This window comes from Arvicola amphibius, chromosome 14, assembly GCF_903992535.2.
Source record: "Arvicola amphibius chromosome 14, mArvAmp1.2, whole genome shotgun sequence".
NCBI lineage: Eukaryota > Metazoa > Chordata > Mammalia > Rodentia > Cricetidae > Arvicola > Arvicola amphibius.
In genome coordinates, this window is record NC_052060.1 from 48,691,857 (window position 1) to 48,719,819 (window position 27,963).

Genomic DNA, 27,963 nt, shown 5'->3' on the forward strand with positions numbered 1-27,963 from the left:
TTCTGAACAGCACCTCAATGGAGCCTGGAATTTGAAACCCTTCTACTTCAGTCTTCCCAGTGGTCGGATGATAGAAAAGAGTCACTCCATCCCCTTTAGGTGTTTATGGCAGCTTTCTTATGTGGTCTAATTGATGTTTACATTACTGGCCATTGGTATCAATATCCCTCAGCACATCTTCCTTTGCCAGGCATTAGGGGTATAGGGTATAAGTAAGTGTTCAGAGTTCTACCTTCTAATCATATGGTCGATTCCCCTAAGAATCATCTCAGAAACTCTTATAACCTAGGAATTACCAACATCTTAGTAGCTGGGATAAAGAACAAGATTCTCTCCGATTGCTGGAAACAGTAGTGTTAGGGTGCATATGTAAGAAACCACGCCAGAGACGGCAGTGTCTCAGCGACGGCAAAACTGCTTTTCTCCACAGAACAATTTTCACACTGTTTCCTTAGTATATTCCAAGTAGACAATCACATCCACCCACAAATGGCTATTTTGTTCCCCTTTCTGAATCTTGCATTGTGATAAACATGTTGTACAGTACAATGTCAAAAGCAGGTAATGACAGATGTCCTAGCCTTAGTCCCAACTTAGTGTACCCTCAGACAACAGAGGATGATGACATTGGTTACATTTGTTTTTAACAGACACCATCTATCAGGTTAAGAAAACTACTTCCTTTGTTTTAAAAAGCAGGAATGATATCACCATTAATCTATCATTTTCTTTATTAATACAGCAAGTAGCCTTTGGGACTTCGTAGTAATAAATCACACTTGCAATCCTAGAATGAGCCAAATTTGCTAATAAAGCAGTATCTATTTCAGATGCTGCTGACTCCGGCATGGTCATATTTGATCTAATACATTTGCTAGTAATAAAGTATCTCTGCTTAATTTATCTAGATTATGTTGATTTCATAGTACAAAGTGATATTTTTTTCATTATTAAAAACTCCTGTGAGGTTACAATCTTTTTGGAATGTCTGGATAAATATTTTTTCATTCACTGTTATATTAATGATTTGTGTATTTTAGGGGGCAAATTATACAATGTAGCCTTGGCTGGCAAGGACACCAAAGTTGCCTCAAGCTTGCATAGTTTCTCTACCTATACCTCCTGAGTACTAGGATTTATAGGCACACACCACTTGTAGTTTTGGTTACACTAACTCTAACTTTGGGTGCTAAATACTAGTCTGTCTACACTCCTGCTCAAGACTATTTCCTTATTTGGTATGAAGCGCTGCCAAAGTTCATTTTACCTTTAATGAGACCAATAATGCTTTAGTGTTTCTAGTGTGATCTTAGTAGTGAGTGACATCAAGCAGGGATTTTGACAAATAGATTTCCAAATTATCTAGGTACTTACCTCTACTCTTGTACATGAACATATATACTTTTTTTCTTCTACTTTGGGTTTTTCCTTATCAGCTTCTCTGGGAAGATGGGCATAACTTCCACAATTTTGTCAGATTTGAGCTTGGAAGTCAGTTTTGACCAGACCAGCACATAATAACAATGTTCATTATGTCCCAACAATAGTACGTATCATTGTACATTTTTAAAATATACCTTGTTAGTGTTATTACTACAAAATGGCTAGCAATCTGCTTTACTAATCTGCCTATTTTCTCAAATGTCAGATCTAAATTAAAATGCTATCCTCTGATGAGAAAAGTGTACATGCTGCCACTGCTTACATTTTAACATTTCAACATGTAAACACTGGTTTCTTTGGTCTTGAGAACGTCATTGTTTCTCGCCTCCACTCAGCTTTCCTAGCCTCAGTGCATAGTGACTGGACATTTTATGCATGGATGAAAGAAACTGCTGAATACAGAATACAATGTAAGTTTTCTCCATTATTCCAAGTAACGTGGACAAAATGCCTTTCCCAGAACAAAAATAACTTACCGGCAAGCTAACTAAAAATAATTTTCTCCAGATCTTGAACATAGTAGAGCCAATATTATTTAACACAAGGAAACTTCTAAAAGGAATGAATACTTAAAACCAAACTTACAAATTTTAATCTATTTTAAACTTTAATTTGTGCATTTGTGGTAATTTATGACTGCAAAACACCTTTTTTCTTAGAATGATGAAAAGGCACAATTCATTTGGATGCATAGGGTACCATTTAAAGTATCCGGTTTTCTTACAAAGTGCTTGAGCAGTCACATACACATACAGTAAAAACAAAATCTATTTACACTCTTAAAATTTAAAATCTGGCTAAATATATATATATATATATATATATATATATATATATTTAAACTACAGAAAAAATTAGTGCTTTTTTTCAGCATAATTGTGTGACTATGCCTTGACCTCTAAATTTTTTAGTGATTGACTTCAATTTAAAAAATTTCTGTACAATGTGAATATAACTCTATGTCAGTTTTTAATGCAACAAGCCCATTTAAAACGTTGCTTTCTATGCATAATTCAGAACCAACAAAGGTATGCAGACTGTACCTCAAAAGTGTTTGATTTTAATATTCTGTTAACACTGTTCAGATTAAAGCTAGAAAATTTTTTTCTATTGTTGTTTTCCAAGGTAATTAATTAATTAAGGTAAAGCAAGTTAAAACAATATATTGTTCCTTTTTCTTATAAAATTTTGTTCCAAAGGATCTTGGAATTAAAATCATAATGAATTGGAAGGTAATATAAAGTATCTCTGAACAATTTTAATTGTTCTTAGAGTACAATACAAACATGCCAACATATCTTAGCAAGGCTGTTTTAAGCTCAACTCTTCATGTATCAGTGTGCTTTTATGTTCCTCATTAGACTCAAATTTTGACAATTTTAAGAGATGAGCTTACTATGATTGCGTGGTTAATTCAAGTGTGGTTAGTTACCAACTTGCTATTCCTGAGGTATAATGGCCCTAACATGCTAAGCACAGGATCATCAATGATATCAAATTGAGGAAAAACAATGACGTGACAGGCTAGGAGGAAAAAGTAAAAACAAACAAAACACCTAAAAGAGTTCCAGCCAAGTGAAGGTCATGATTTGTAAAAAGGCATACCATAAGAAAGATAAAAAGCCACAAACGGATCCTCTGAAGATATGTAGAGTATTTGATCAAATTATTTGTGAGACTTTTGAGGTACAGCTTTAGTGTTATAATAACTTTTTATAAAATATAGACTGTTTTATCAAAAATATTTATACATTCTGTTATAATATATTGCTTTTGCCCTCAATAACTGCCAATATAAAATCTGGATCCAGTGGCCTAAAATGTACAAATGCACTTAATGTAAATGCTGGAGTTTGAGGTGTCTGCTTGGCCACTGTACAAAAGTGAGGAAGTGGTGAAATTAAATAATATGCCTACAACACGGAATACATTACAACTTGTACATATACATGTTCACAGCATGTATACACGATAATCTCTATGGTTTAACAATGATCGAGTTCCCTTCTACAGCAGACACAGGAACAAGATGACTACGTTGATAAAAGTGTAGAACGCATACCAATAAAGTGTTAATCAGGCTCACTGACTGAACAGCCTCCAGGGTGTCTTGACTTTGGGAATGCATACAGTTAGCACAGTATCTTGGTTCCAGCTGATCAGAAGTCCTCACTCTCTTAATGTTAAGTAAATGCCGATGTTCCTAATTTTTGCAGCATTTTTTACTAAAGAAAAGCTCATTTGGCGGGTAGCTCTGTTGGAAAGCTATGAATGAGGCTCTGCTGCATGGCTGGGGGAGTTAAGGCAATAAAGAGTGTTCTCCTGATAAATATAGAAAATTTATAAAACTAGGCATTAATACATTCTCGTTTTTTCCTTTAAATCAAGCCACCAATGGTGTATAAACTGCCACATTTTTCATATTATTATAGTGATTTCTTAACAAACAAACTGCCTTTTTCAAACAGAATCACACTCTGTGAACAGTAATAGCTTCCAAAGCCCTATTTTTCTTTTGTAAAACACAGTAAAGTGATTAATCTTTCTTCCACTTAAGGCAGGCCTAGGGCAAAGATGAGGACTATTAAAGAGTGGTTCTTCTTCTTTTTAAAAATAGAGTATCGATGTAAAAGTATTTATTCGTAATGAATTTCCACGGCCAATGTTCACTCAGCCTAAACTCCATGAAACAGCTTCCAGTGTTCAGATTTACGTTAAAAACATTGAGAAGGTATTAAAAGAGTACTTTAAGCACATCTTCACGTGCGTTAAAAACCTTGGAAGCTCCTGGTGGCACAGAAGGCAAATGAAGGGTGCTGTTTTCAAGAGGTCTTCTTTTTAGTCAGTTTGCTTGGTTTCACAGTGTCCAGTAACTTAACACCAATCAGCAATGTAGTCAAAATCTCGGAACATTTCCTGTTCCTCTTCTGAAAGTATCCTTGGCTCTCGAGGTGGAGTCAGAATAGGTGCTTCTGAGGTAAATTCATCATCAAAGTTGCTAACGTCTTCCCGTCCTCTGATGGTGGGCACAAATGGCGGCTTTACTTTTTTGTCCATCAGAGCACTCCAGTCAGTTAGCTGGGTCACAAAACATAAAACAACCAGTTTAGTTTCCTGTTTTAATCACTTAAGTTTCATAAAAAAAAAAAAAAAAAAATTGAACTTTTGCACTTACCCGGAAAAATGGGTGCTTCTTTACATCTTCTGCATCTTTCTCACCAGCTCCCAGGCGCCGCTCAGGATTTCTTCTCAACAGCTAGCAAACAAAACAAGGAAAATAAGATGAAAGCAATAGAACATAGTTCATCACAGAGACTCTCACAACTTTTCAGAGACTTAGTTTTTTTTTTAAAGATTTGTCTAAAATATGTGTTTTCTATGAATTAAAAACAACTAAAATAAACTGGGAAAATTTCTTCAACTTAAAGATTAAGCTTAATTTAAAAAAATAATTCTTAATCCTAATTTCTTACCCTTCTCATTATGGAAATGGCTTCTGTAGATAAGAACCTTGGATACCTTACTTCGTCATTCACAATACTGTCAAATACCTCTTCTTCATCATCACCAGGAAAGGGAGACTGGAAGAAATATTTTTTAGTAAGATGAAGTCCCAGATAGTCAAAAACCCATATATTCAAAGCAGAACCAAAATTCAGGCAATGAAAATGAAATGAAGCTGGGTAGTGGTGGCACACGCCTTTGATCCCAGCACTTGGGAGGCAGAGGAAGGCATATCTGTGTGAGTTCAAGGTCACCCTAGTCTACAAGAGCTAGTTTCAGGGTAGCTAGGGCTATTATATGTTACACAGAGAAACCCTGTCTTGAAATACTGGGGGCGGGGGGAGGAAACAAAAACAGGACCCTAAGCTTAGTTGGAATGCCTGCCTAACATATAAGAAGTCCTGGGTTCAATCCCAGAACTGCATAAAACCAGAAATGGTGAGGCAGGAGGATAAGAACTTCAAGGCTAGCCCCCACTACACAGTGAATGTATGTAGTGGCTTGTGCTATCTCTGGGCTACATGAAACCACATTTAAAGAAACAACAAATACTTTAAGAAGTTCTGACTGTGAGCTGTGTAGGCTGGCTTATACCTATCATCCAAGAAGTTGGGAGACTGAATGAAGTGTGAGGACCACAGTTGATTACAAAGTGAGACCCTATTTCAAACTTCCCCACAAAAAATGGAGAGGATGTCTCAATGGGACAAAAACAAACAAACACAAAAATAAAAACAAAAAACTCAAACAAATGAACACAGTATAGCCAAATCACACTTTCAACAGTTAAAAACAACAACCAAAAAAACCTTCAAAAACCATTATAACTGAAGCTTCAATAATGCTATAAAATATAATGCAGAGCAATAAATAAGTTTTAAGTTTAATTCCTTTCCTAATTACCTTCCTGTGGAGGCACTAAAGATAAATGGAATTGAAAGGCAACTAAAATGGAATAGCAGTGCCTTCTGGGTGTGTTTAAAACTCAACCATTTAGAAATCCTTTCAAAACTAGAAAGTGAGACTTCCTCACTTGTTTGTTAGACCAGTGGTTTCAACAGAAGAAGGCAAAATCAACAGCATATTAATTCTGCAAGATTTATACAACTAATTTTTGCATGTTATTTCTAACATAAAAAATATTTTTAGGAGGATGGGGTTGGAGTTTAAAACAGGGTCTCACTGTGGAGCCCTGGCTGTTCTGGAACTCACTATGTAGACCAGAACATCTTCAAACTCAGAGAAGCCTCTGCTTCCTGAAAGTAAATTATAAGAAAGAATACAATTTTGGCTCAGAAATAAATCTTGGACTTACTTAAATGATACATTTAAAAATATGGCAACAGAAGCATTCTTTTCAAAACTGGAGAGGTGACAGAGTTTAAGTATGCCATAGTCACCAACAACAGTATTTCCATCACCTTAGTAAGACTATTGCGAATAGCGAATACTGAGGCTAAAACAATTTAATTCCATTCCAAATACCTAAGGTCGCTTTTCTAAACAGAGGTGGGAGATTTAATCTGGGTCACAGGTCTTGTGAAAATGAGACCAGATGGAGTTGATACCTGATGCTGATGCACGAAGCACGGGGTCTAGAAACAGGCTCTGAAAAGGGAGAGGATAACAGAAGCGCAGCCCTAACTCACAAGTGCTGTGACGAGTTATTAACCACTTGTGTTGTTTACATATCTGAAAATGGCAGTACTACTAGTTAGGAGTTTATTAAATGTTGATGGATGCAAAATGAACAGAGCTAACATTTATAAAGTTCATAGCTCTTTTAATAAGCCATTTCTTTCTTCCTTTTCCAGAGAATCTACTCCAATTTGACACACTGAAAGGACTATCATCTACTGGACAGATCTGTTCATTATGGTTAAGTGTTAGTAAACAACACACAGACTAAAACTTCAGAACCATCTAACAAATAAGAAGGCATCTGTTCATTCATTCAGCCACTAAATGATTCATGACTTCGATATACAAGGAAGGTGGCTGGCAATGGGAAACTCCAGAATATGATTCATTACCAACAAGTTGACTTGTATCTCCAGAAAAACCCCTCTTGAGAACGGTTTCAACTGCCTTGACAAAAAATATTCTGAATTCCATTACCATTATCGTTCTTAGCAATCCATAAAACATACATTAGGGCCTTATCATTTTCACTTATTTTCTAAGTTTCATAAATTATAAGGATTTCTGTATTAAACTCAGTTACTCTCAGAGATTAATATTGTTAATATAAGAAAATGAGTAAAGTGTCAACTGCTTCAAGTCTGCTTATTTTTTTAAAAGGGGTTTATAAGTATTTTTAAATATGTGTATGTGTGTCTATCCGTGTGGGGATATGTGTACTTGAGTGCAGGTACTTGTAGAGTACAGAGGTGTCCAATTCCCGGAAGCTGGAGTCACAGGTGGTTGTAAGAGCTCAGAATAGGGTGTTGGGAATTAACCGGAGTTCCTCCTCTGCAACAGTAATATGCACTCTTGACTGTGAGCCAACTCTCCAACCCTGCTATTGTTTTTGAAGGTCACATTTATTTTTATATATGGCAGATATTTTTTCTCTTTGCATTTTAATTCAATTACAAGGTGTTTGTACTATGTAGCCCAGATTGGTCTCAAATTCATAATCTCCCTGTCTTTCTGCCCACCTCCCGAGGGCTCGGATGACAAGTATGTACCACTACACCAGCTTGTAGAGTATATTTTTATTACTCTCCCGTAGTTCTATTCCCTATGAAATTCAGTTATATTAAAATTACAAAACATAACCATCTTAAAATACTTAAATATTAGAGGCTATTTGAAAACATACATAATATAGTCTACCCACTATATAAAAATCTAAACTACTAGGCTAGTAAAGATATTGTAGAAACACAGCCAATTATTAGCATAAAACTGATTTTCTAGTTATATAGGAGACACATGGAAGTGTCTTTATAAAAATGATGTACTTTTTCCTTCCTATCATCATCCCTCTCTTCATCTACCTACTTCCTGCAGCTTACCTCTCCAACGAGCATTTCATATATAAGTACGCCAAGGCCCCACCAATCTACAGCCCTTGTGTACGATGTTTCTGTCAATACTTCTGGGGCAAGAAACTCAGGAGTACCACAAAATGTGCTTGTTCTATCTCCATACCCCATTCCTGGAGATGATAAATTCAAGTATTTATTGGCAAAGAAAAAATGTCATAAAAATTTCCTAAGCAGGAAAGAAAACTAACATTGCTGTACATGTATGTTTGTAACTAAACATACCAAGACTTTGCAAATGTTTCAACCATCAAACTCATGATTCAGTAAACATTCACTAATTCCAAGATATCCAAGAACTGTGTTTACATACAATGGAAACAAAGTTAAGTAATAAAATAAAACTACTAGTGTACGAAGGAGGAAGCATATAACATCAGTTATAACATTATGTATAAAGAGTGAATGTCTTGTAAGGAGTCAGACCTAACCTAGCAGTATCCACTGTTTCCATCCATCATCAGCATTACAATTTCTCACATGACTTTTCATTTGAATTGCCTCAGCTTAACTGCTTTATTTAATCCCTAAATATATATAAAATCTTGAGATATTTGCATAATTCTATTTTTCCAATTTAAAATGTTAATAGTTCTAAGAAGCTGGCAACGTCATTAGGTGCATGTACTTCATTTGGCTCACTCCCAATTAACAAACCAGTGCTTAGCACCATGTTAAAATACTGGCAAGAACATCAACCATACAGAGAAGCTGAGTCTCACAATAGTTTCTGAAAATACCAACTATCTATATCCACAGATCAAAGTCTTGATGTGGTTACTGAGTTATATGAGCAATCTAAATGTTTTAAATGAATAAATTAAAATAAAAAATGTTTTTCTTACACAAATGAAAGCTACTGAAGTACAAAGGAATAATAATCTAATAGAGCAGAACTTTAAAAGTCCAATTACCTTCTTTGCAAAGACCAAAGTCAGCAATTTTCACAAAGCCTTCTGTATCTAGCAACAAATTATCCAACTTCAAATCTCTGTTCAAGGTGGAAACATGAAAATAAGTCTGTAAACTACATAGTACAAGATAGAATTTTTATTTTCAAGAGGAGCCCAATTTTGTCTTCTGGGAACAGTTTCTTCCAAGTTATAGCATAGGATGCTCTCATTTTTCTTCCTTTTATATAGTAATAAAAGTTAAATAATTTTTTCTTGTTATATACATGAGAATATATTTACAAAATAAACATTCTATCTTTTTAATTGTTTATATTAAGATACAGAATCAGTTTAAATACCTTTTACTGAAGTTTAAATTTTTATTTAGGGTAATCTGACTTAGTCACAATTTGAACTTTGTTCATATGCATTATGAAAGAATTTAAGCTAACAGTATAAGTGTAAGATTTAACTTTTAAGAATATAGTTTAACATAAAGAGAAGGCTAAGTGATTACACATAAAGGTAGTTTAAAATACTTTATTAAGTAAACGGAATCATGAGGAAGCCTTAAAAACATTGTTAGAAGCTTGACTAAACCATTAAGATCCCAAATTCTGACTGGCTTTCCCAAAGTGAGCTTGCTTTCCAGTACCATGCAGTGCATTAATGGGAAGTAAGAACAGCACTACTCAATGTAGCCAGGGGATCAGACACTGGCCACAAGCTGTTCTGCAGTTTTACAAGGAGCCAGAGCCAGAATATGAATGGGCTATATCACCAATACCCTTTGAAGTTCAGACGATGGCAACATTTTCTTATTCATTCATTCATTCTTCTGTGGGAGATTAAACCCAAGGCATCACATATCATAACCTCTCTACCATTATTCTCAGTCCATGCTCTGAAGACATCCTCATGAGGGACAGCATAGTAGCTTACACTCTGGCATAGTTGTTTTTCTCTCTCTGTAGTAGATGGCTAAATAAAACGGCTAGATGAAAGCTACTGGTGAACTGGCCAACTCACTCTCTCACTATTTTAATTAGGAAATAAGCAGAGGCCCAACAACCAAGAAGTCCATCAAACAACTCTCACGCCGGTGAGCTAGTACTCCAAGTTGGGGTAGGACTCACGTGTGAATTGGAATTCAGGCTAATTAACAAAAAGAAAACTTAAAAAAATGGTTAAGCACAAAATATCCTGGTTTATTATCCTGAATTCCAATTCACAAGGAAGTAAGCTATTAGAAACAAGGAAAATGTACTTACCTATAAACAATTTTGTGCTCATGTAAATATTGTAACCCGAGAACTACACATGCTGCATAAAATCTGTTAGAAAAATTAAATAAAATGTTTAATAAATTTCATTGCTCTTGAACCCTTTTATAGTTCAATGGACACTTTGTAGTTACTCAAATATTTATTCTCACCACGTACAATATATTGTGCTATTCAAAATAAATTTAAAAACTGAGAGAATATGATTATAGCAATGGACAGCTTTTACTTGCATAGTAGTCATTGAGGGTCCTCAGAGAGGACTTTTGGTTTGGTTCTGTAGGGAGGAATTGCAATGCGCTGTAAGCATGGAAGGACAGCCGCCAAAGCAGAAGTTTTGTTAGCAAATACAAGCCATCCCTTAAGACAGAACAAGAGCAGAGGCGTGGAAACTGCCAGTTTGACAACTAGTAAGGAATGTGTCGTATGTTGTGGGATATTTGTACATTGTGTGAAGGTATATTTGTTGTATGTTGTGGGATATTTGTACATTGTGTGAAGGTATATTTGCTGTGATTGGTGTAATAAAAAGCTCAATGTCCAATCACTAGGCAGGGAGTATAGGCGGGACTTCCAGGGAGGAAAAAAAAGAGTAGGAGATGAATCTAGGTGAGCAGGAGATGTGGGCAGACACAAAGGGAAAACAGGAGGTACAAGGTGGAAGAGAGGTAAAGCCTCATGAAAGATAGTAGATTAATATAAATGGGTTAATTTAAGTTATAAGAGCTGGGTATAAGCCTAAGCTATAGGCCGAGCTTTCATAAGTCTCATTGTCATTATTTGGGAGCCTGGCCAGCAGGAGAGAAAAATACTCATTACAGTTGTGAATAAAGCACAGGATTGGAGTCCATGGGAAGCATAGCAAATCAAGCTGAAAGGACCCAAGTAGAATCATGAATACCAAGCAACAGATACGGAAATTACCTCTTATCAGGAATTTCTTCCCTTAATGAGAGAGCACATTTTATATTAGAGGCACTGTAAGTACTGGAATAGAATTATATAGTGAAGAGAGAAAACAAACAAAAACGGTTTTACAACAGAACAGAAGAAAGATGATGAGGACTTCAAGAAGAGTGCTAGCAGAGAACTTAACAGTTATCCAAGATCAGGAAATAGTAAAGATAGAAACGAATAGATAACAATTAAAAAAAATAAAGTATTGCTGGAAAAAATATTTGGCTTTAGACGTAGGAATTTAGAATTGTATGTGAGGCAGGAAACAGAGCCTAGCATGGACACATGGCCTTGGGTTCCAAGAAAAACAGTTGAAATATTGATTCTTAAGGCATAGCACAATCATGACCCACAGAAGGTTTTCTGAGTGAGGATGAGAATAAACAAACGAATGAATTTATAAATGCAGATCTAAAGATATCTAGGAAAACTATGTTCTTAATTATATAAAATATAATTATTTTCCTCTATAAAATATGCATTATTACCTACCCTTTTGCAAAAGTATAATTTTCTACTCAGCAATCTATTCCTATCACTGCAACTCAACTGCCATCCACAGAGATAATTATATTCTTTTAAGTGAAATGAATACATTAATATTACATATAGGTATTACACTCAGATTTAAAGTTTACTTATTTTCATAAAAATGGGACTGTAATTTAAGAATTTACACAACTACTTACAAGTATATATTTAATTGTATATTAAATCTTATGGTATATGTGTGCAATTTGTTAAACTTGATACACTAATCAAAATAGTTTTTTTCAAGATTTTTTTAAAGCAAACATTGTAGTAGCAAAACAATATTGCAACAATTTAAAAGTGTCTCCTTTTCTGTTTTTAAAACAGATTGCACTGATTATACTCAATTTACAAACCAAATAGGAAAACACTAAGTCTAGTATAGTCAGATATTTTGTTAGTAGTTTTTCTTAAAGTCTCTATTTTACAAACACAGAGCATGAAGCTCAGACAGGGAACTCCTTTGTTCAGAGCCACACAACTGAAAAACAGCACAGCTAGAAACATTAAAGTACTTTGATAGCACAGTCTAAGGTGGCACAGGCCCACACTGCGTTATGTGCCAGGCTCTCTTCCAAGTGTCATACTACTTAGCAGGCTATAGGATCTGTTCCTCAGTTAATAATAGAAGGAAATAACACATTTTATAATTCTTTAAAATCAAAACCAAACAAACAAAACAAATTCCCATGCATAGCAAATATCTGAATATCTGCCTAATATATTCTATGCTTTTTTTTTTTTTTTTTTTTTTTTTTTTGTGGACCAAGGTACTACCTATTTAGGTCAGGTTGACCTAAATTCAGGATCCTTCTGGGACCACATACTGAATGGAGGTTCTACTTTGCACTACCACCTTAAAAATTTTAATGTACCTAGAGGGCTCCTATTCCATCTTCTGACTTCTATGGGCACTACACACATGTAGTACACAAAGACACATGCAGACCCTCACACATGAAATAAGAAAAAAATTTAAGTTTTAAACATTTGGAAAATTAATTCTTGGTGACTTTTTACTACTCAGCCTAATGTTAAAATACTTTACTATGCATCAGAATTAATTCCTGTTTTCCTATCTGAAAACTGAAAGCTGTGGTACTATCTATATATACACACCTCTAACAGTTACACAAAAAATCAACAGTGTGAAAGAAATTGCTACATGAATGTTAGTTGATGATTCATCAGAAAATAGAACTAAGATAATTCAAAAGTAAAATCAAAAAGGTACTACTGGATTTTTTTAGTATAATGATTTGGGAATATTCTGAAGAGAGTTGATTGGATTTGCTAATTCCTTGGATGTTACAGGTGAGGGGAAAGGGTACCATGAAGGACACTCAGCATTTTGGCTTGGACAACATAAGATAATATTGTTATTTAATAAGATGAGGAAGACTGTAATAGCAGGTCTGCAAAGCAGTAGAAAAAAAATAGGCAGGAAAACAACTTGAGATGCTAAATGAGATTTTTATGGGCCATACAAATGGAAAAGCTGGTCCTATTAATAGCTGGATCATTAGTGAAGAGATTGGGGCTAGAGATGTAAACTTGTGGGTCTCCTAAGATATAGCTAATAGAGTACCCTTCTAGGTCTCTACTATGCAAAAGCTGTAAAATTAGGACAATAAATAATACACTGCATATGGCCAATAATCTAAAATGCTTACTACTCTTGACTTTTAAGTATTTGAATAAGTTAACTTTAATATACAATTTAGTTGAACTACAAAAATGATTTATCCTGATGTCTCTTTATCATCCCTTTTATTGGAGGCTATAAGAATACAGGTTGAACATCCCTAATCCTCCAAACTGAAATATGAAAGGCTCTAACACAACATTCTGTGTTATGTCCACTGGATCCCCAATACATCACCATGAGATCGTAACCAATGCAAAAGCACGGCCTCTCATTCAGAAAGTTTCAGAGCTGGGGATGGCAGTACAAACCTACAATCATAAAACTTGGGGAGATTGACAGAGGATGGCTATGAGTTTTGAGGCCAGACTAGAATACATACCAAATTTTAGGTTAGTTTGTGTAATATGGGGAGTCCTTATCTGGTGTAGGGGTACAGAACTTAGAGAATGTTGTGATTAAGGATCTGGAATACTAGGCAAATGTTCAAACAATGAAGAAACAAAGTCTAAAACACTTCTGTTTTTCTGTGTAATAGCAATCAACCTATACCAAAATTTTTTAAAGCATTGTTTGAGAAATACTATAAATACAGATTTATCCTTTAAAACACAAATATAAATATTTTAAATATGAGATACCAACATTCCTATATTAAAATACACACACACACACACAACTAAAATAAAAATGATCTAAATATAACCTAAATTGAATCTAAATGATCAAGTATGAAATAATGATAACTCATGAAATTTTCACCATGGACAACAGAGTATATAAACACAAAAAGTATTCAGCAAATGTAAGAAATTCTACTATTTCTTATAGGGTCTACATTCATTAGGGAAAAAGCAAGGATGTAAAAAGTCGCAGCTCTTTTTAGTCTCAGAAAGCGATTAGTCCCGGAGAGAGAGGCAGGTGTCTAAGGCATACTCACACAGCTCTGGGTTCAGAGAAGACATCGGTATGGATGTGCATCATCAGGTCCCCACCCGCAGCATACTCCATCACAAAGCAAACATGCTCTTTTGTTTGGAAACATGCAAAAAGGTTCACCAGAAAGGGGTGCCTGACACTATTCACAGTCTCAAAAATTCTTTTTTCACACATCAGGCTGTAAGAGAAAAACATTTCCAAAACCTGAAATAAAATTTCTAACTTTTATGAATTTAAAAATCATAAAAATTTATTTTGCAATACTATGAGAAAAGTTCTACTTGATATATAATGGTAATTGAAAATATATTAATGAGTAGCAGACATAAAGATTATATAACTTACAGGATAATATCAACCTGGTACAAATGAAGCTTGTAATTATAGTTAATTTACATAGAGAGACCCAAAAAGTAAATAAAGTTTGTGAACATGGTAATTCCAAGAACAGCATTTATAATTCATTAGCTTGAGTATTCAAATTTTTATCATATAAAATATGAAGCTGAGAGATACAAATAGGCTGATAAAAAATTTAATCTAGAAGACTGACTAGAAAGCTAAAAGACTTCTACATGTTTCAAAAGGGAATACTTTGAGAACAACACGATTTTCTGAGATACTATACAAATACCTGTAGCAATCCCCATAAGAACAAGACAAATTCTTGAAAGGAATATGGCAAAGCTCCCTGAATATGGAATTATGTTGCTAAACAGCAAAAAAAAAAAATTCTTCCTTTTGAAAATATTTAGTGAAATTTAAAGAAAATTATGTTAAGTATTAACACTTAAATTGATGTCAAATATTAGTAATAGTATGTTATTTAAGTGGAACTTGAATTAACATATTAATTTTTAGTACTGAGGCAAAATAACGATCAGGAGACAGACGCCAGAACTGTAGCTGGTAAGCCACAGCTACGTTGCAATATAGATTAATAGAAATGGGTTGAATTAATATAAGAGTTAGCCAAAAATAAGCTAGAGCTAATGGGCAAAGCAGTGATTTAATCAATACAGTTTCTGTATGGGGCTAAGCAGCCTCCTCCTACAAACACATAGAAGGGACAATTCATAAAGATGTATTTCTTTCTTTCTTTTTTTTTTTTTTTTTTTGTTTTTCGAGACAGGGTTTCTCTGCAGCTTTGGAGCCTGTCCTGGAGCTAGCTCTTGTAGACCAGGCTGGTCTCGAACTCACAGAGATCCGCCTGCCTCTGCCTCCTGAGTGCTGGGATTAAAGGCGTGCGCCACCACCGCCCGGCTATAAAGATGTATTTCAAAAATTGATGGTATTAACCAATTGAGTTACTTGTGGGTTATCAGTAAGTGACATTTTATCTGCTTCAAAGGCTAAAATATGACTAGTTTTACTAAATTACAATGAGAAACAGTTCCATGCTAAAACTTTATTAACATCTCAACTTATTAAAATGTAATGGAATTAGTTTAAACATTCCACTGTTTTTACTTGGTATCCACAAAACTGAGTAAGGAAGAGAAGTGACTGGAAAGAAAAACAGCATTTAATTAGTGTCTGCCATTTGCCATATAGAAATATTTAGCTTCATCAGATATTTATGGGACCTCAGATTTAATGCTATCCACTCAATCTCTTGCCTCGAAGAAAAACTTCCATTTTAAAAAACTGACCTGTCTACTTCGTCTCGAGCCACAATGTCTCCTTTCTTTAAGGCTTTTATAGCAAACATTTCATTTGTATGTTTATATTCAGCCAACAGCACCTGAAATAAGATTAAAACAGTTCATATCCTTTTGAATGACTGCTTTTGTAAGTATTCTTAAAGAGCTGATACATTACCTTTCCAAAATGTCCTCTCCCCAAGACAGCACAGCACCTGAAGTCTTGTAGATTGAACTGAAACCTTTGTTGAGATCTAAAACAGTAATAATTAGAATAAGGCAACTGCAGAACCAAGAAGACAGCAGTAGCACAGTTCATCTTCTTGTTCCTCACCTGTTTTCCTCGAGCTCTCGAACACTCCAACAGCTTCGACCTGAGTCAGGAATGTCAAGCTCATATTCAGAACAGGATTTTGGACGCATGTTATTTCTGTCATTCTCAATATCGAAAACAGTTTCTGAACCCTGCAAAATATTAAGTGCTCAATAAACTAGAGGAACTTACAGTAAAAAAATTATTTGATAATCATAAAGTTGGAGTAACAATTTCAAAAGCATTTTAAAAATTTTTCAAATTTGGTTCCTTAGGTTCCTATGGAAAAACAAACAAAAATCTGAAAAAGTAACCTAGTATCCTCCTCTAATTGATGCAGCCCACTGTATCCTTTGGCCTGTCAGAAGACAGAGGGCAAGGACAACTGCTCCACAGAAAGAAAGCGGCCACATCCCTCAACTTCATCTCCTGGAGGAAATCTACTCATAAAAAAAAAAAACCTAAACAAAACAATAAAAACCCCCCAAAACAAAATGCAGACTCATAGCTCATGCTGGTAATTTTAATTGAAATATACACTTTAGTCACTATAATAACTTTACTGAAGAAGGAATTGTAGAAGGAAGGGTTAGAATGCCTTGCCTGTCCAGGTATATCCAAAACTCTCAATTCGGAAGATTCATCTATCTCTCCAAGGGAAGAAGCACGTGGCGGGGCTGGAGGAGGTTCAGGTTCAAGATCAAAGTCCAATTTGGTTACTGTAGAATCACTTACAGAAGACAAAGCAATTTACCGAAACAGCAATCAAGGTCTTTATTTTTAAGTAGCTGCAAAATAAAAGGAAACTAACTTCTTTTAAATAAGGAGTGCAGTAGTTTCACAATTCTACTTGGAAAAGACTGGGACTAAGTACAACCACTGTAATCCATATTATGATGTCACAGTAATGGCTGTGTAAGACATACTTAAGTCTTCTAAGACATATACCTGGCTGGAGAAGCGCGTTCAGGGATGCGTGCATCAACCACTGGTACTGTAGCGGGCACAGGAGTCTGAGGGCTGAATGTGCCAGAATGATTTACTGTGGGAATAGCTCGTCTCACTAGCCTTCCCCAAGTGGCAATATTAATATTCATTTGAGGAGCTCTGAGAAATGTTTTGCCTGTAGATATAGTGGATAATGAAAGTAGGATAAGTAATTTCTTTATATATTACCAAAAGCCATAAAAATTTAAAAATCCATATTCATCAGTTTATAATTTATGAAGAACAAATAAAATTTGTAACTTAAAAACTAGTTTTCTACTTAACTATTTTTTATTAAAACTATTGTAAATCACACACATAATTTTTTAAAATAGATAAAAAAAATTGGATTATTTCTTAACTCTAGTAGTTAGGTGCGACTAAAGTTTAAGACATTTATAATAATGAACAACAGGACTCAGTGATACCTGAGTTCGCTTCAAATAAGCTCAGAAAGCAGGGCAGGCAGTGGGTGGTAAATGGTAAGATAATCAGGAGTTGATTATCGCAGAATTCAGTGACTAAGCCAGGCATGATGGTGCATGCCTATGATCCAAGCACCGAGGGACAAAGGCAGGGGGGAACACTTTGAGGTCAGATAGATAATTTGAGATCACACAGGCTATTATTAAGAATATGTTTAAGTACTACTTAAAAATGTTAGAAATCAACTTACAAAGAAAGAAAATACAATTACTTTTAAGACGACAGTTGGATTTTCTAAAAATTAAATACTGCATTCAATTCTTAGTAATTACCTTGTTGTTTTGAAAAAATTTTCTTTTGTCTTTGGAGTTTTGGTCTTCTTTCAATAACTGGATTAAAAAAAGTGACCTGTGGTAAAGAAAATTTAAGTCAACATGAAAACTTTAAGGATTATGTTTCATGAAATTATTACTAGACTCCTAACTTTTGAGAATTTAATAGAATCTGATCTATAACTGAGTCCAACCCCTTCATTTTCCAGATGAGAACATGGACCTAAAGAGGATAAATGATTTTTCTCCAAGTCACACCCCTAATATGCAGCAGAGTAGTCAAGAGTTCAAGGTATCTGTCTTTTGACATAACGTTCTTGACACTTCTCTATCATGCTGCCGACATATACAATTTCTACTGTATTATACACATTGAATAAAATGCATTATTACCTCTGCAAACAAAGTACCCTGTGGTTCCAAATAGAGACACATGCCATGCCGCTGGTTGTCTAAAAAATCTTCTAACCTCAGAAATTTTACAGCACACAGAGATCGCCAATCACGCCAATAAACTGAAATTTCCAGTTCACGTGACTAAGTAATTAAAAAAAAACAAACAAAAAGAAAACAAACAAACAGAAAAGACATCATTGGACACACACTTGAATAAAATATCACAAAATATATGAAATGCAAATACAATAAAGTACACATTACAATCCAGTATTTTGAATAACACTAATTTTTTCAATTGTATATCATTTTTATCTAACAAATTTTAACTCAAATAACAAATAACCTTATATTCACACCATCTCTGCTAATGCACTTCTAAGGTTCAAGGCCCAAAGAACACGCTGAGAACCATCAGTAACTACAAAAACCTCAGTCCCACTAAGAACCTCAGTCTTTTGGGTCTCCAAAGATCATCATTGCTACTGTCCTGCCACTAAAAATGTCACAGGACTTCCCTCAAAAAACCCAGTTCTTTGACCCACTATTGGGCCACAGATGTCTGGAATGGCTTCTCTTCTACACTTTTGTGTGCCATATACTATAAGTACTATGAGAATATCAGGCCATTGAATTTTCAAAAGATTACCCACAAGGCAATAAGGCTGGTGAGCATGGTGAAATTTTGCTGGTGGGCCACGATCTCATGGTGATATACAGATTAATGGAGATGGGTTAAATTAATATGTAAGAGTTAGCCAATAAGAAGCTAGAGCTAATGGGCCAAGCAGTGATTTAATTAATAGAGTTTCTGTGTGATTATTTTGGTTCTGGGCAGCCAGGACGAACAAGCACCTCCTCCTACAAAAGGCTAATAGATTAAGCAGCCTGAGGAGGCACAAATGCTAGTGGTGGAATGATGTGAAGAGTTGTCCCAGTCACTTCACTTCTGATACCCACTCTAGTGAGTCTATAACTTACTAATTGATTTTTCTTTTCCCTATCTCTAGTCTGTATGTCAATCTGCAATAAATTAAAGCTCTGAGATTTGGTATAGAATGTGAATTCACAGAGCTGAGTATTCTTAGAGTTCAACAAGGTTTCAGGGACAATAACCTTTACTTTTTGTCCCTTGCACTGTTCCCTATGAACACTCTTCCCAAACTGAGCAGTATTATGACCTAGAGATATTATCAGTACTCTATAATTTATACAACAAACTGTCAGTTTTCTTTAACCCCTAATACCCAAAGTAATTTAGGAAAGTTGGCTAGAGATATAGAATCTGAGGCACAAAGCATACAGACTAAGGCTTCTATATAAAGAGATACCACCACTGTCTTGAATGGAAACTATAGGTTAGTTCTAAAGGGCAAGGGCTTTACAAGTAATTTCAAAGGACAGGAGAAATACAATTTAAATAGGGTAAAAGTACAATTCAAAAAGGCTGGACAATAGGATCTGAGTTAAGTAATAGCTGGCAATACTGGCTGACTATACAACTCCTGCTTCATTTTGAATTTGAATTTAGGGTATGAACAAGGAATCTGTGTGGCTTATCACTCTAGGGCTGGAATATAAACAGAAAAAGACAAGAGGTAGCCACCTAGTCAGTTTTACATGTAGCTATAGTAGAAGTATAGCAAATACAATACTGTATTGCAACTTAAAAGAAAAAAGATGTACATTTAGCACAAAGAGGCATGAGGAAGGATAAATTTTTAAATGATTTGCTGAGAAGCCCAGGGCACTTGGGAATACCTTTACATTTCAGAGGGAACACAGTGATATCTATGGTGCACAATGAGAACTACCAGCTGAGGTTTATGTACAGTTTCACTATAATATAGATTTAGAGCTATATCTATCTTGATGCCATCAAATCTTTACTAAGATTCCGTTTCAGCAATAACAACAACAACAAAAAAAAGTGCAAAAAGAAATGAGGGTCCATTTGATCCCAAATTTTGGAAAACTATATTCTGGACAACATACATGCATACTATTTATTATTTGTAATTAAATGAGGACTACATAAAAGCATTTAACACTTGTTCCCCCAAAACTGACTTTCAAGAACATAAATGCAAATTCCAATTAATAATTAGTCTAATGTTTTGTTTTTGAGAAAGGCTCTTACTATACATATCCCAGGCTGCCCTTAAACTTTCCTGCCTGAACCTCATTAAGTGCTGAAATTATGTCTCATCTGGCATAATGAAGACAACCATGGGATATGTATTTACTTTTATATTTTGGCTTATAGAGACACCATGAAAAAGTTTACTGGAGCACTAAACTGAAAAAGTTTGAGAGCTCTGCTAAAGTAAAGGAGAATGAAATTCTACTGCAAAAAAGAAAACGCAGAAAGTAAACTTTTTGTTTGTCCTAAAGTTAAAAAAAAAGTTCAGTTTTGAAAATCCATGAGCTAAGGAATGGTGACGTTTACAATGGTGCACGTAATGATTATTGGTCTTTAGTGAGCTTCTGAGGAAAACGTGGGTTTTTGCAGCAAGCAAGCAGATGACATACTAAAAACTTTAAAGTTAAATAAAACTTTATTAAGATGTGATTAAAGAACAAAGAATAAAAACCTGAGTACTTAACTAGAGCAGATGTCATGATCACTCTTAGGATAAAACAAAGAAGATCCAATAATTATCAGAATCCAGTGAAGATGGATGTGGCAAGACAACCACCCAGAAGGGGCAGTAACTACAGAACACTGCTGTAAAAAGCAAGGCCAAGAAGTGAAGGAGAGGGGAGTGCATACTAACTTTCCAATGCTCCTGCCCTCATCTACCACTATCTCTTATTCTAGGACACTGCTCAGCAATTCAAACACTCCACTGCTACGTGCCTATTAGGACAAAAGACAGAACAAGAAAGTTAGAAGGCTAGAAGCTCCTGGGGACAAAGACAAATCAATCACTTGAGGAAACAATAATATCTGGTTCATTCTGGGAGTCCAATGAGGAGATTCTACAGCTGGAAAAAAATGTGACAAGAAGGAACAAAGAACAGGACACAGGGACAAGGAACAATTTATGCTTGAAAAGTCAGTCTGTCACAGAAGCACTGCTTAACCCAATACAGGAAAGACGCAGGCAAACAACTAGAACTGAGTGAATTACTGTCTTATAAAATTATGTTTCTTATAACTCTTTTCTATGTCAGTCCATACTCGTCCACAGCCTTCTTTCTATTCTAAACCTATATATTCTTCTGTCTCTATACACTTATTGTTCCTACTTCTAAATCTGAATATATTTCCCAAACGAAAACAGGTGATTTTCCTACTTGTCTTCCTTATGGCAGTACAACTCCCTTCATGCATTAAGGTTAGATTAAACATCCACAGTCCTCTCTCTTTACTTTTTATATGTGGGTATCTTATTCTTCTAGAAACTTGGATTCTCAAATCTGCAGTTCATAATTATAACTGCCTCTAGAAAGTTCATATACATGGCTACCCTCTATTCCTTCATTTTGAACTCTACTTAGTGTGCTGGCCTTCTTGTTCTACCCTTCGTGTGTCTTGGCCTCTTTATCATAATTTTTATAAAAACTCGTTTTATTCTTCCTACAACTTCTTCAGCTATATCTCAGAGCCATTTAACTCATCTTCAATTTCAAATGTAACATTTGCCACTTTTTTAAGTTCTATCAGTTCTCCTTCCCATGTATATGAATAAATAATTCATCAACTAATGGCCAAACCACATTTTATTTTCTGCTTCCCATCAATTGTATCAAAATGAAATCAATTGTATCAAAATACATCTTTAATTTCATTCCATTTTTAAAAACTCTGCCTACTCATTTTGGTTTATCATTCATTATTCACCCAAGTTTTCAAAAACACTTCTCTTTAAACATTTGAACATCAACTTCAAATTCTCTATCTCAATCCCATTATCTATTTCTCTTTAAACATCATTGTATTTTCATCTATTTTCAAATTTTGGATACAAGCTCATATTAAGTAAAATCCAACTTTCTGATTCCAAACTATTTAACTTTTTATTTTGTCACAATTTGGTTTTTAACCTGCCAATCTTAGGACCTTTAATGGAAGAAACATTTCTAATTTTTTTCATTTCTCTTATAGTAGTATTATCTGAAGGGAATATAGATAACACAGGATGTTCTAACCTGGTATTTGAGCACGGACTTGTGGAAGCACCAGTGCATGCATACACGCATTTGCGTGCTTATTAGTGTATCACTGAATGGCTAAAGTGTGCCAGTATAATAAAAGGCATTGTATATACACTGTGCCTGCCTCTCTACCTAACATTACTGTATTTCATCCTTAACACCCATCTTAGAAATAGTGAGCCAAATGGACGAAAGTAAACTTTAAAAACTTGTGATATTATCAGACAATTAAAAGACAGTAAATGGACTCAAAGACTTGAATCTGTCTACTGGTTAGTGCCCTGTCCTTCAAAGTCAGGAAGCATACTCAATCTCTTCTCCAAGCATCTGGCAAAGACTGTTACCTGATTAGATTATCTCTTAAAACCAAGACCTGCCCAAGAAAGATCCTTATGAACTTGCTCCAGTGAGTTAAGACTCAAACTCGAACCCCATTGATATTCCTAGTCAAACTTTCTTCTTATTTCTCCTTTAACTTTAAACCATCTTACCATCCTGGAAATTCTCCACTGGATAAGAGTAAGTAACTACGGTGCTCTAGATACAATCAACCACTCAACATCCCTCACTACCCCCTTTCTACTTCTGGAATATTGCTTATCAAAGACTGTTTTTTTTATTGTAGATTAGTGGTAGCTTCTCTAATAGATGGTATTTCTTTCTGTCAGATCATTTACTGTAGTAAACCAGAGATCAAGAACATGTGGGAATCTGAGGCAAGAAGAGCACGTTTGAGATCAAAATGAGCTTATAAGAAAAAAATCCACAAGACAAAACAAAGACAAGAGTAACAACAAAAAGATCTTTTACTTTCTTCTACCTCACAGCCTATAACTATGTGATAACGTGGCACCCCTCTGCCTCTGCTGTTTTACATCACACCACACCTCGACCTCAGGTTTTTTTGCTGGCCACAAATCAAGTTCCCATCTGTGTTAGGGAGTTGTTTCTCTTTTAGAAATACTCTTTGGATCCTAGCAATCTGTCTACGTCTTCCCACACCACGTCTCAGGTTAAGTATAATTTCCAATGTCTACGGCAGTCCCTCACTTCTGACCATGTACTATATCTCTGCGCATATTTTAAGCTGTTTACTAGCTATCTTCTTTTTCTATAGGACTTTGACTGTTTGGACCAATTACAGCCAGCAATGATATAATACTTGGCATGTAAAATCAGTGACTAGTAAGCCTTGAGTTACACTGTGACTATGTATCTCTGTGAACCTACATCCGATAAAATGCCTGGCACATAAAAGCTGATGAGTAAATACACAAAGAATGGTCTTATAGATGGATGGGACTGATTCATTTATGATCTCTAACTCGAAGAACTCTAGAACTTATCCTTCTACAGTATAACTATTTTCAAACCATTGTGACAGCATTTTCTTCCTGTGGATCTGAGTCGACTCTGTTATTAAGTTTTACTAATTTGCCTTTCATCTTTCACATTCTTTCTATTCCTACTAACACAATTTAGTTTACCTCTCATTACCTTAAAGTTATATCTCATTGACAGATATCTATCAATCTGCATGCCTTTCATCTCTTCACCCTCACATTTATTCTTCACATAAATTCCCTAAGGTCAAGATTTCTTGTACGAATTTTCTAAGCACACTACCACAAAGTATGAATAGCAAAGTCATTATCTTTTAAGATGAAGTCATTAGAATAAAGATATGACTTCAAAACTAAGTAATAGACCACATAGATAATTCTGTTGCAATAGTAAGGCCTGCAACGAAGGAGATATATACTGAAAAGCCAGGGGAGTATAAAACTTTTAAGAGAACCTGAGAGACTTGTTTATATTGTTCATTGTTAATCTGCACCTGGAAGTACTGGGATTACTGCTACAGTAATCAATAAATATTTGATTAAATAGGAGCGTCTAATGAATGAATGTTTCCGAACTGAGATGAAAGTAGCATTTGCTGAAGATCAGTCTGGTGCTTAGGTAGAGAGATTAGTTAGATTAGTGAAAAAGTGAACACTAAATTCTCAACACTTCTTTAAAAAATTATATGGACTTAGTCCTCACATATCACTGAAGAGGAATACAGAAAAGATGACATATCTGTAAAAGTTATCTGGCAGATATAGTTATGAGACAATAAAAGCAACAGTAAGTCTGAAACAGGATGTTTACTTTGACAATAAAATCAAAAAAATTAGAAAGACATTTTACAGGTAGAAGTTAGAGGTATAACTGGCTGCACTTCCAAAGCCTATAATCTCCCCTAGACAACAAATAAAAGCTTTCACTAACTGACACATGTAATTAAAATAGTATAGGTTTATTGATCATTAAATAGTAAAATCTATTACATTTAGACCAAAATACAATAAAGGCTGATTACTTTTCTTCTAGACTAATGGATGAATTAAAATCTAAAAGTATCTTGCAGATTTAAATGTACTGTGTTGACCTCTGTTGTTATACAGACACAGACTAGACCCTAGCTATAAACACCATTCTGACACACTGACAATTGGGAAAACAGAGCATAAGAACTCCTTTCAGAGTCAATTTTGCAAATCTTGCTACAGAAGAATCACTACAGTAAAAAGACTGTATGTTATTAAATACAAATAGCTGACCATGGCAGTGGCAGAGGGCTGTAATCCAAGCACAGGTTGAGGAAAGAAAACTGGCAATTGAGCCAATTGGAGCTATACCGAAAAACAATACAAAATAATCCCAATGCTAACATACTCTGTAGAAACATACACATACTCTGGTACTAGACTTTACCACTACAGACTTTTTTAGTTGATATAAACTACACATTTTCATATTATTGCAAACTAAAGCTACTACAGCATTCAGATATATACCTATGTCTTAAAACAAGCGTATACACATCCCTCAGATGAGAAATGTCAGAAATATGTAAGTTCTTTTACAAACTTCTTGGACCTGGTGTGGTGGTGTATGCCTTCAATCCCAGAGGCAGGGGAAGCTCTGTGAGTTAGAGTCCAGCCTGGACATATAGTAAGACCTCAAAATACAAAACAATGTAATACAATAAAACTTAAAAGTTTCCAATAAGTAAAATTTTTACACTATTTTCAAATAAAAATTTCTCATCTTACTCTGTCTAGTTCCAGTGTAAACTTCTGGTCCCATGACTGATTGGAAATAGGCTTCCAGCTAGTTTGACCAACCACAGTATTATCTAGCTTCAAAACAGCACAGACATCATCTGTAATTAGAATTTGAAAGCCTGGTTAAAAACTGTAAACTGTTAAAATATAATCAACACTATTTTACAGTACCAACAGTCTGAGGATTCTTTGTATACTGAATATTGAACTGTGGGAATTTTAATTGGGTTTCTTTTGTATATATAAACATTCCTATCAGCTCCTCTTACATTATCATTTGTTTCTGATAAAGCACAAACACTAAAAGCTGTTTTTCATATGTAATAATGTAATTCAACTACCCTGCTTATATGCATATCCATATTAGCCATCTGATCATTTCCCACTACATTTGCTAGATAGAGGGCTCATTCATTGCTTTAAATATTATTTTCATTTCTCTTCCAGTACCCTCTCAACACAAGAAAGCAACTTTTGTATTCTCTAGAATGGTAAATTGTCATTAGCCTTCCTTCTCAGCTATGTGTTATATACTAGGATATCCTCAATATGCTCCAAAATCTCTTAGATTTGCTTTCAAAACCCTGAAAGCATCTCCTCCCAAAGCTGATTACAGTCACTATTCCAACACAATTTCATCCATTAGCTATTTACTAAAAGTTCAATTTGTAATGGTCACCAAACCATTAAAAGAACCAAGATAGAGAATACTAGGAAGAAAAATGTCAAGTGTCCATAGCCCTTCATTTTGGTATAAAGAATGATGTTCAGCATTTCATTCTTTCAAATGATTTTGTTATTTGCCATGTATTCTCATTCATTTTTAATAGAACAAAATGTATTGCTTTTCTATTTCTTATTATAAATTATAAAAAATTTTAAATTATGGCAATTAACTCTTTTGGTCCTATTTGGACACTTCCCATTTTTTTTCTGTCTCCATTGATAAGGCCCTTTAATCTGTGACATGATTTTAAAAAGCATGGTTACTGAACTGGATAAGTCATCGGTTTTCAGGAGATTGCGACTACTTCCACTTTTACTTTTACTAGTTCTGCTCATAAAAGATGATCTGTTTTCACTGGGACTCCATCCAGGCAGTGCAACCGATGTTGCTTTTGACCGTCCAGGGACATTCTCTAGGATATCTTGGCACCCCATAAGACGGACTTCCAAAGTACCTGTTAATAAATAAATATAAAATAAGAAAAATTGTAATATACAAAGCCATGTCTCATCTGTTTAGAAAGTGGAAAAAATAGATATTTGCTGAAATAACAAAAATTCTTCAACAGAGAATCTGTGAAGAATCTACCATCCTCCTTCACCCACTAAAAGAAACAACTGAAAACTCTTATAATCATGATATCTGCAATAGTTTTTATAGAAAGGAACATTACCAACCAGAAGGGTAGGCTACACCTGTTATGCCAGAACATATGGCTGAGGCAGAAGAGACCTTAAAGGACAGCCTGCAACTATACAGACAGTGCAAGTCCAGCCTGGGCTACATAAGAGAACCTGTCTTAACAAACTAACACAAATAAGTAATAACTTTAGAAGAACAATATTTACCAATATTTATTTGGGGGGGCACAAAATAAACACACGTACAAATAATTCTTTTATAATCATAAAGATTTTAGAATTATGTGGCTAGAAAACATGAGAAAAATAAAGCTAAATAATAGCATTCAGATTAGATACAAAGAATTCTAAATGAAATAACAGCTATGCTTAACAGTTACATAGCTGATACAGAAAAGTACTTTTGCCTCGCTGTCTGCATAAACAAACAGCTCCTGTTCTATTTGAAATGTAAAATTAACATTTTATTTTCTGTATCAGGAAAGTTGAGTAAATATGGGTTATAATTAAGCACAACAATATATTTTTCTTAGACAAATAAAGGTGTTCAAAATGAAAACAAAGAACTGTGACTAAAGCAAGCTATCTGGATACATGGGTTTGTCACTATGCGGACTAAACTTTAATTAAAAGTATTGTCTCAGGGCTGGAGAGACGGCCCAGGAGTGAAGAGACATACTGGTTTGTTTTTTACCATGTGGCAGCTAACAACTATCTGTAACTACAGTTCCAGAGTATCTGACAAACTGTTCTACTGTCTAAGTGAACAGCCTGGATGTGGTGCACAGACAGACATATAAAAAGACAACACCAAAACACATTAAAAAATACAAATAAATAAATCTTTTTTAAAAATGTTGCCTTCATGTTGAAATTTTAGGCAGTACAAAAAAAGAAAAGGTTGTCTGAGTAAAGACAACAGCATCAGACAAGATTAATACCCCAGTGAAAAGAATTACACATACGTGAACTATGATTT

General features: G+C 34.8%; 1 protein-coding gene across 1 annotated transcript in view; it reads right to left on the reverse strand.

The window, feature by feature from the left end:
- Positions 1-713: 713 nt before the first annotated feature.
- Pkn2 (protein kinase N2) overlaps positions 714-27,963 on the reverse strand; it is a 92,536-nt gene continuing 65,286 nt past the window's right edge. Inside the window, exons 7-22 of the mRNA XM_038311000.1 lie at positions 26,612-26,797; positions 25,605-25,714; positions 18,340-18,483; positions 17,947-18,022; positions 17,150-17,324; positions 16,805-16,931; positions 16,223-16,353; positions 16,067-16,142; positions 15,898-15,989; positions 14,247-14,423; positions 10,162-10,224; positions 8,912-8,988; positions 7,968-8,110; positions 4,917-5,024; positions 4,619-4,699; positions 714-4,521 (exon numbers count right to left, since the gene is read on the reverse strand). Coding sequence (XP_038166928.1) covers positions 4,318-4,521; positions 4,619-4,699; positions 4,917-5,024; positions 7,968-8,110; positions 8,912-8,988; positions 10,162-10,224; positions 14,247-14,423; positions 15,898-15,989; positions 16,067-16,142; positions 16,223-16,353; positions 16,805-16,931; positions 17,150-17,324; positions 17,947-18,022; positions 18,340-18,483; positions 25,605-25,714; positions 26,612-26,797 — 1,970 coding nt within the window. The 3' untranslated portion in view covers positions 714-4,317. The remainder of the gene's footprint in view (positions 4,522-4,618; positions 4,700-4,916; positions 5,025-7,967; positions 8,111-8,911; positions 8,989-10,161; positions 10,225-14,246; positions 14,424-15,897; positions 15,990-16,066; positions 16,143-16,222; positions 16,354-16,804; positions 16,932-17,149; positions 17,325-17,946; positions 18,023-18,339; positions 18,484-25,604; positions 25,715-26,611; positions 26,798-27,963) is intronic.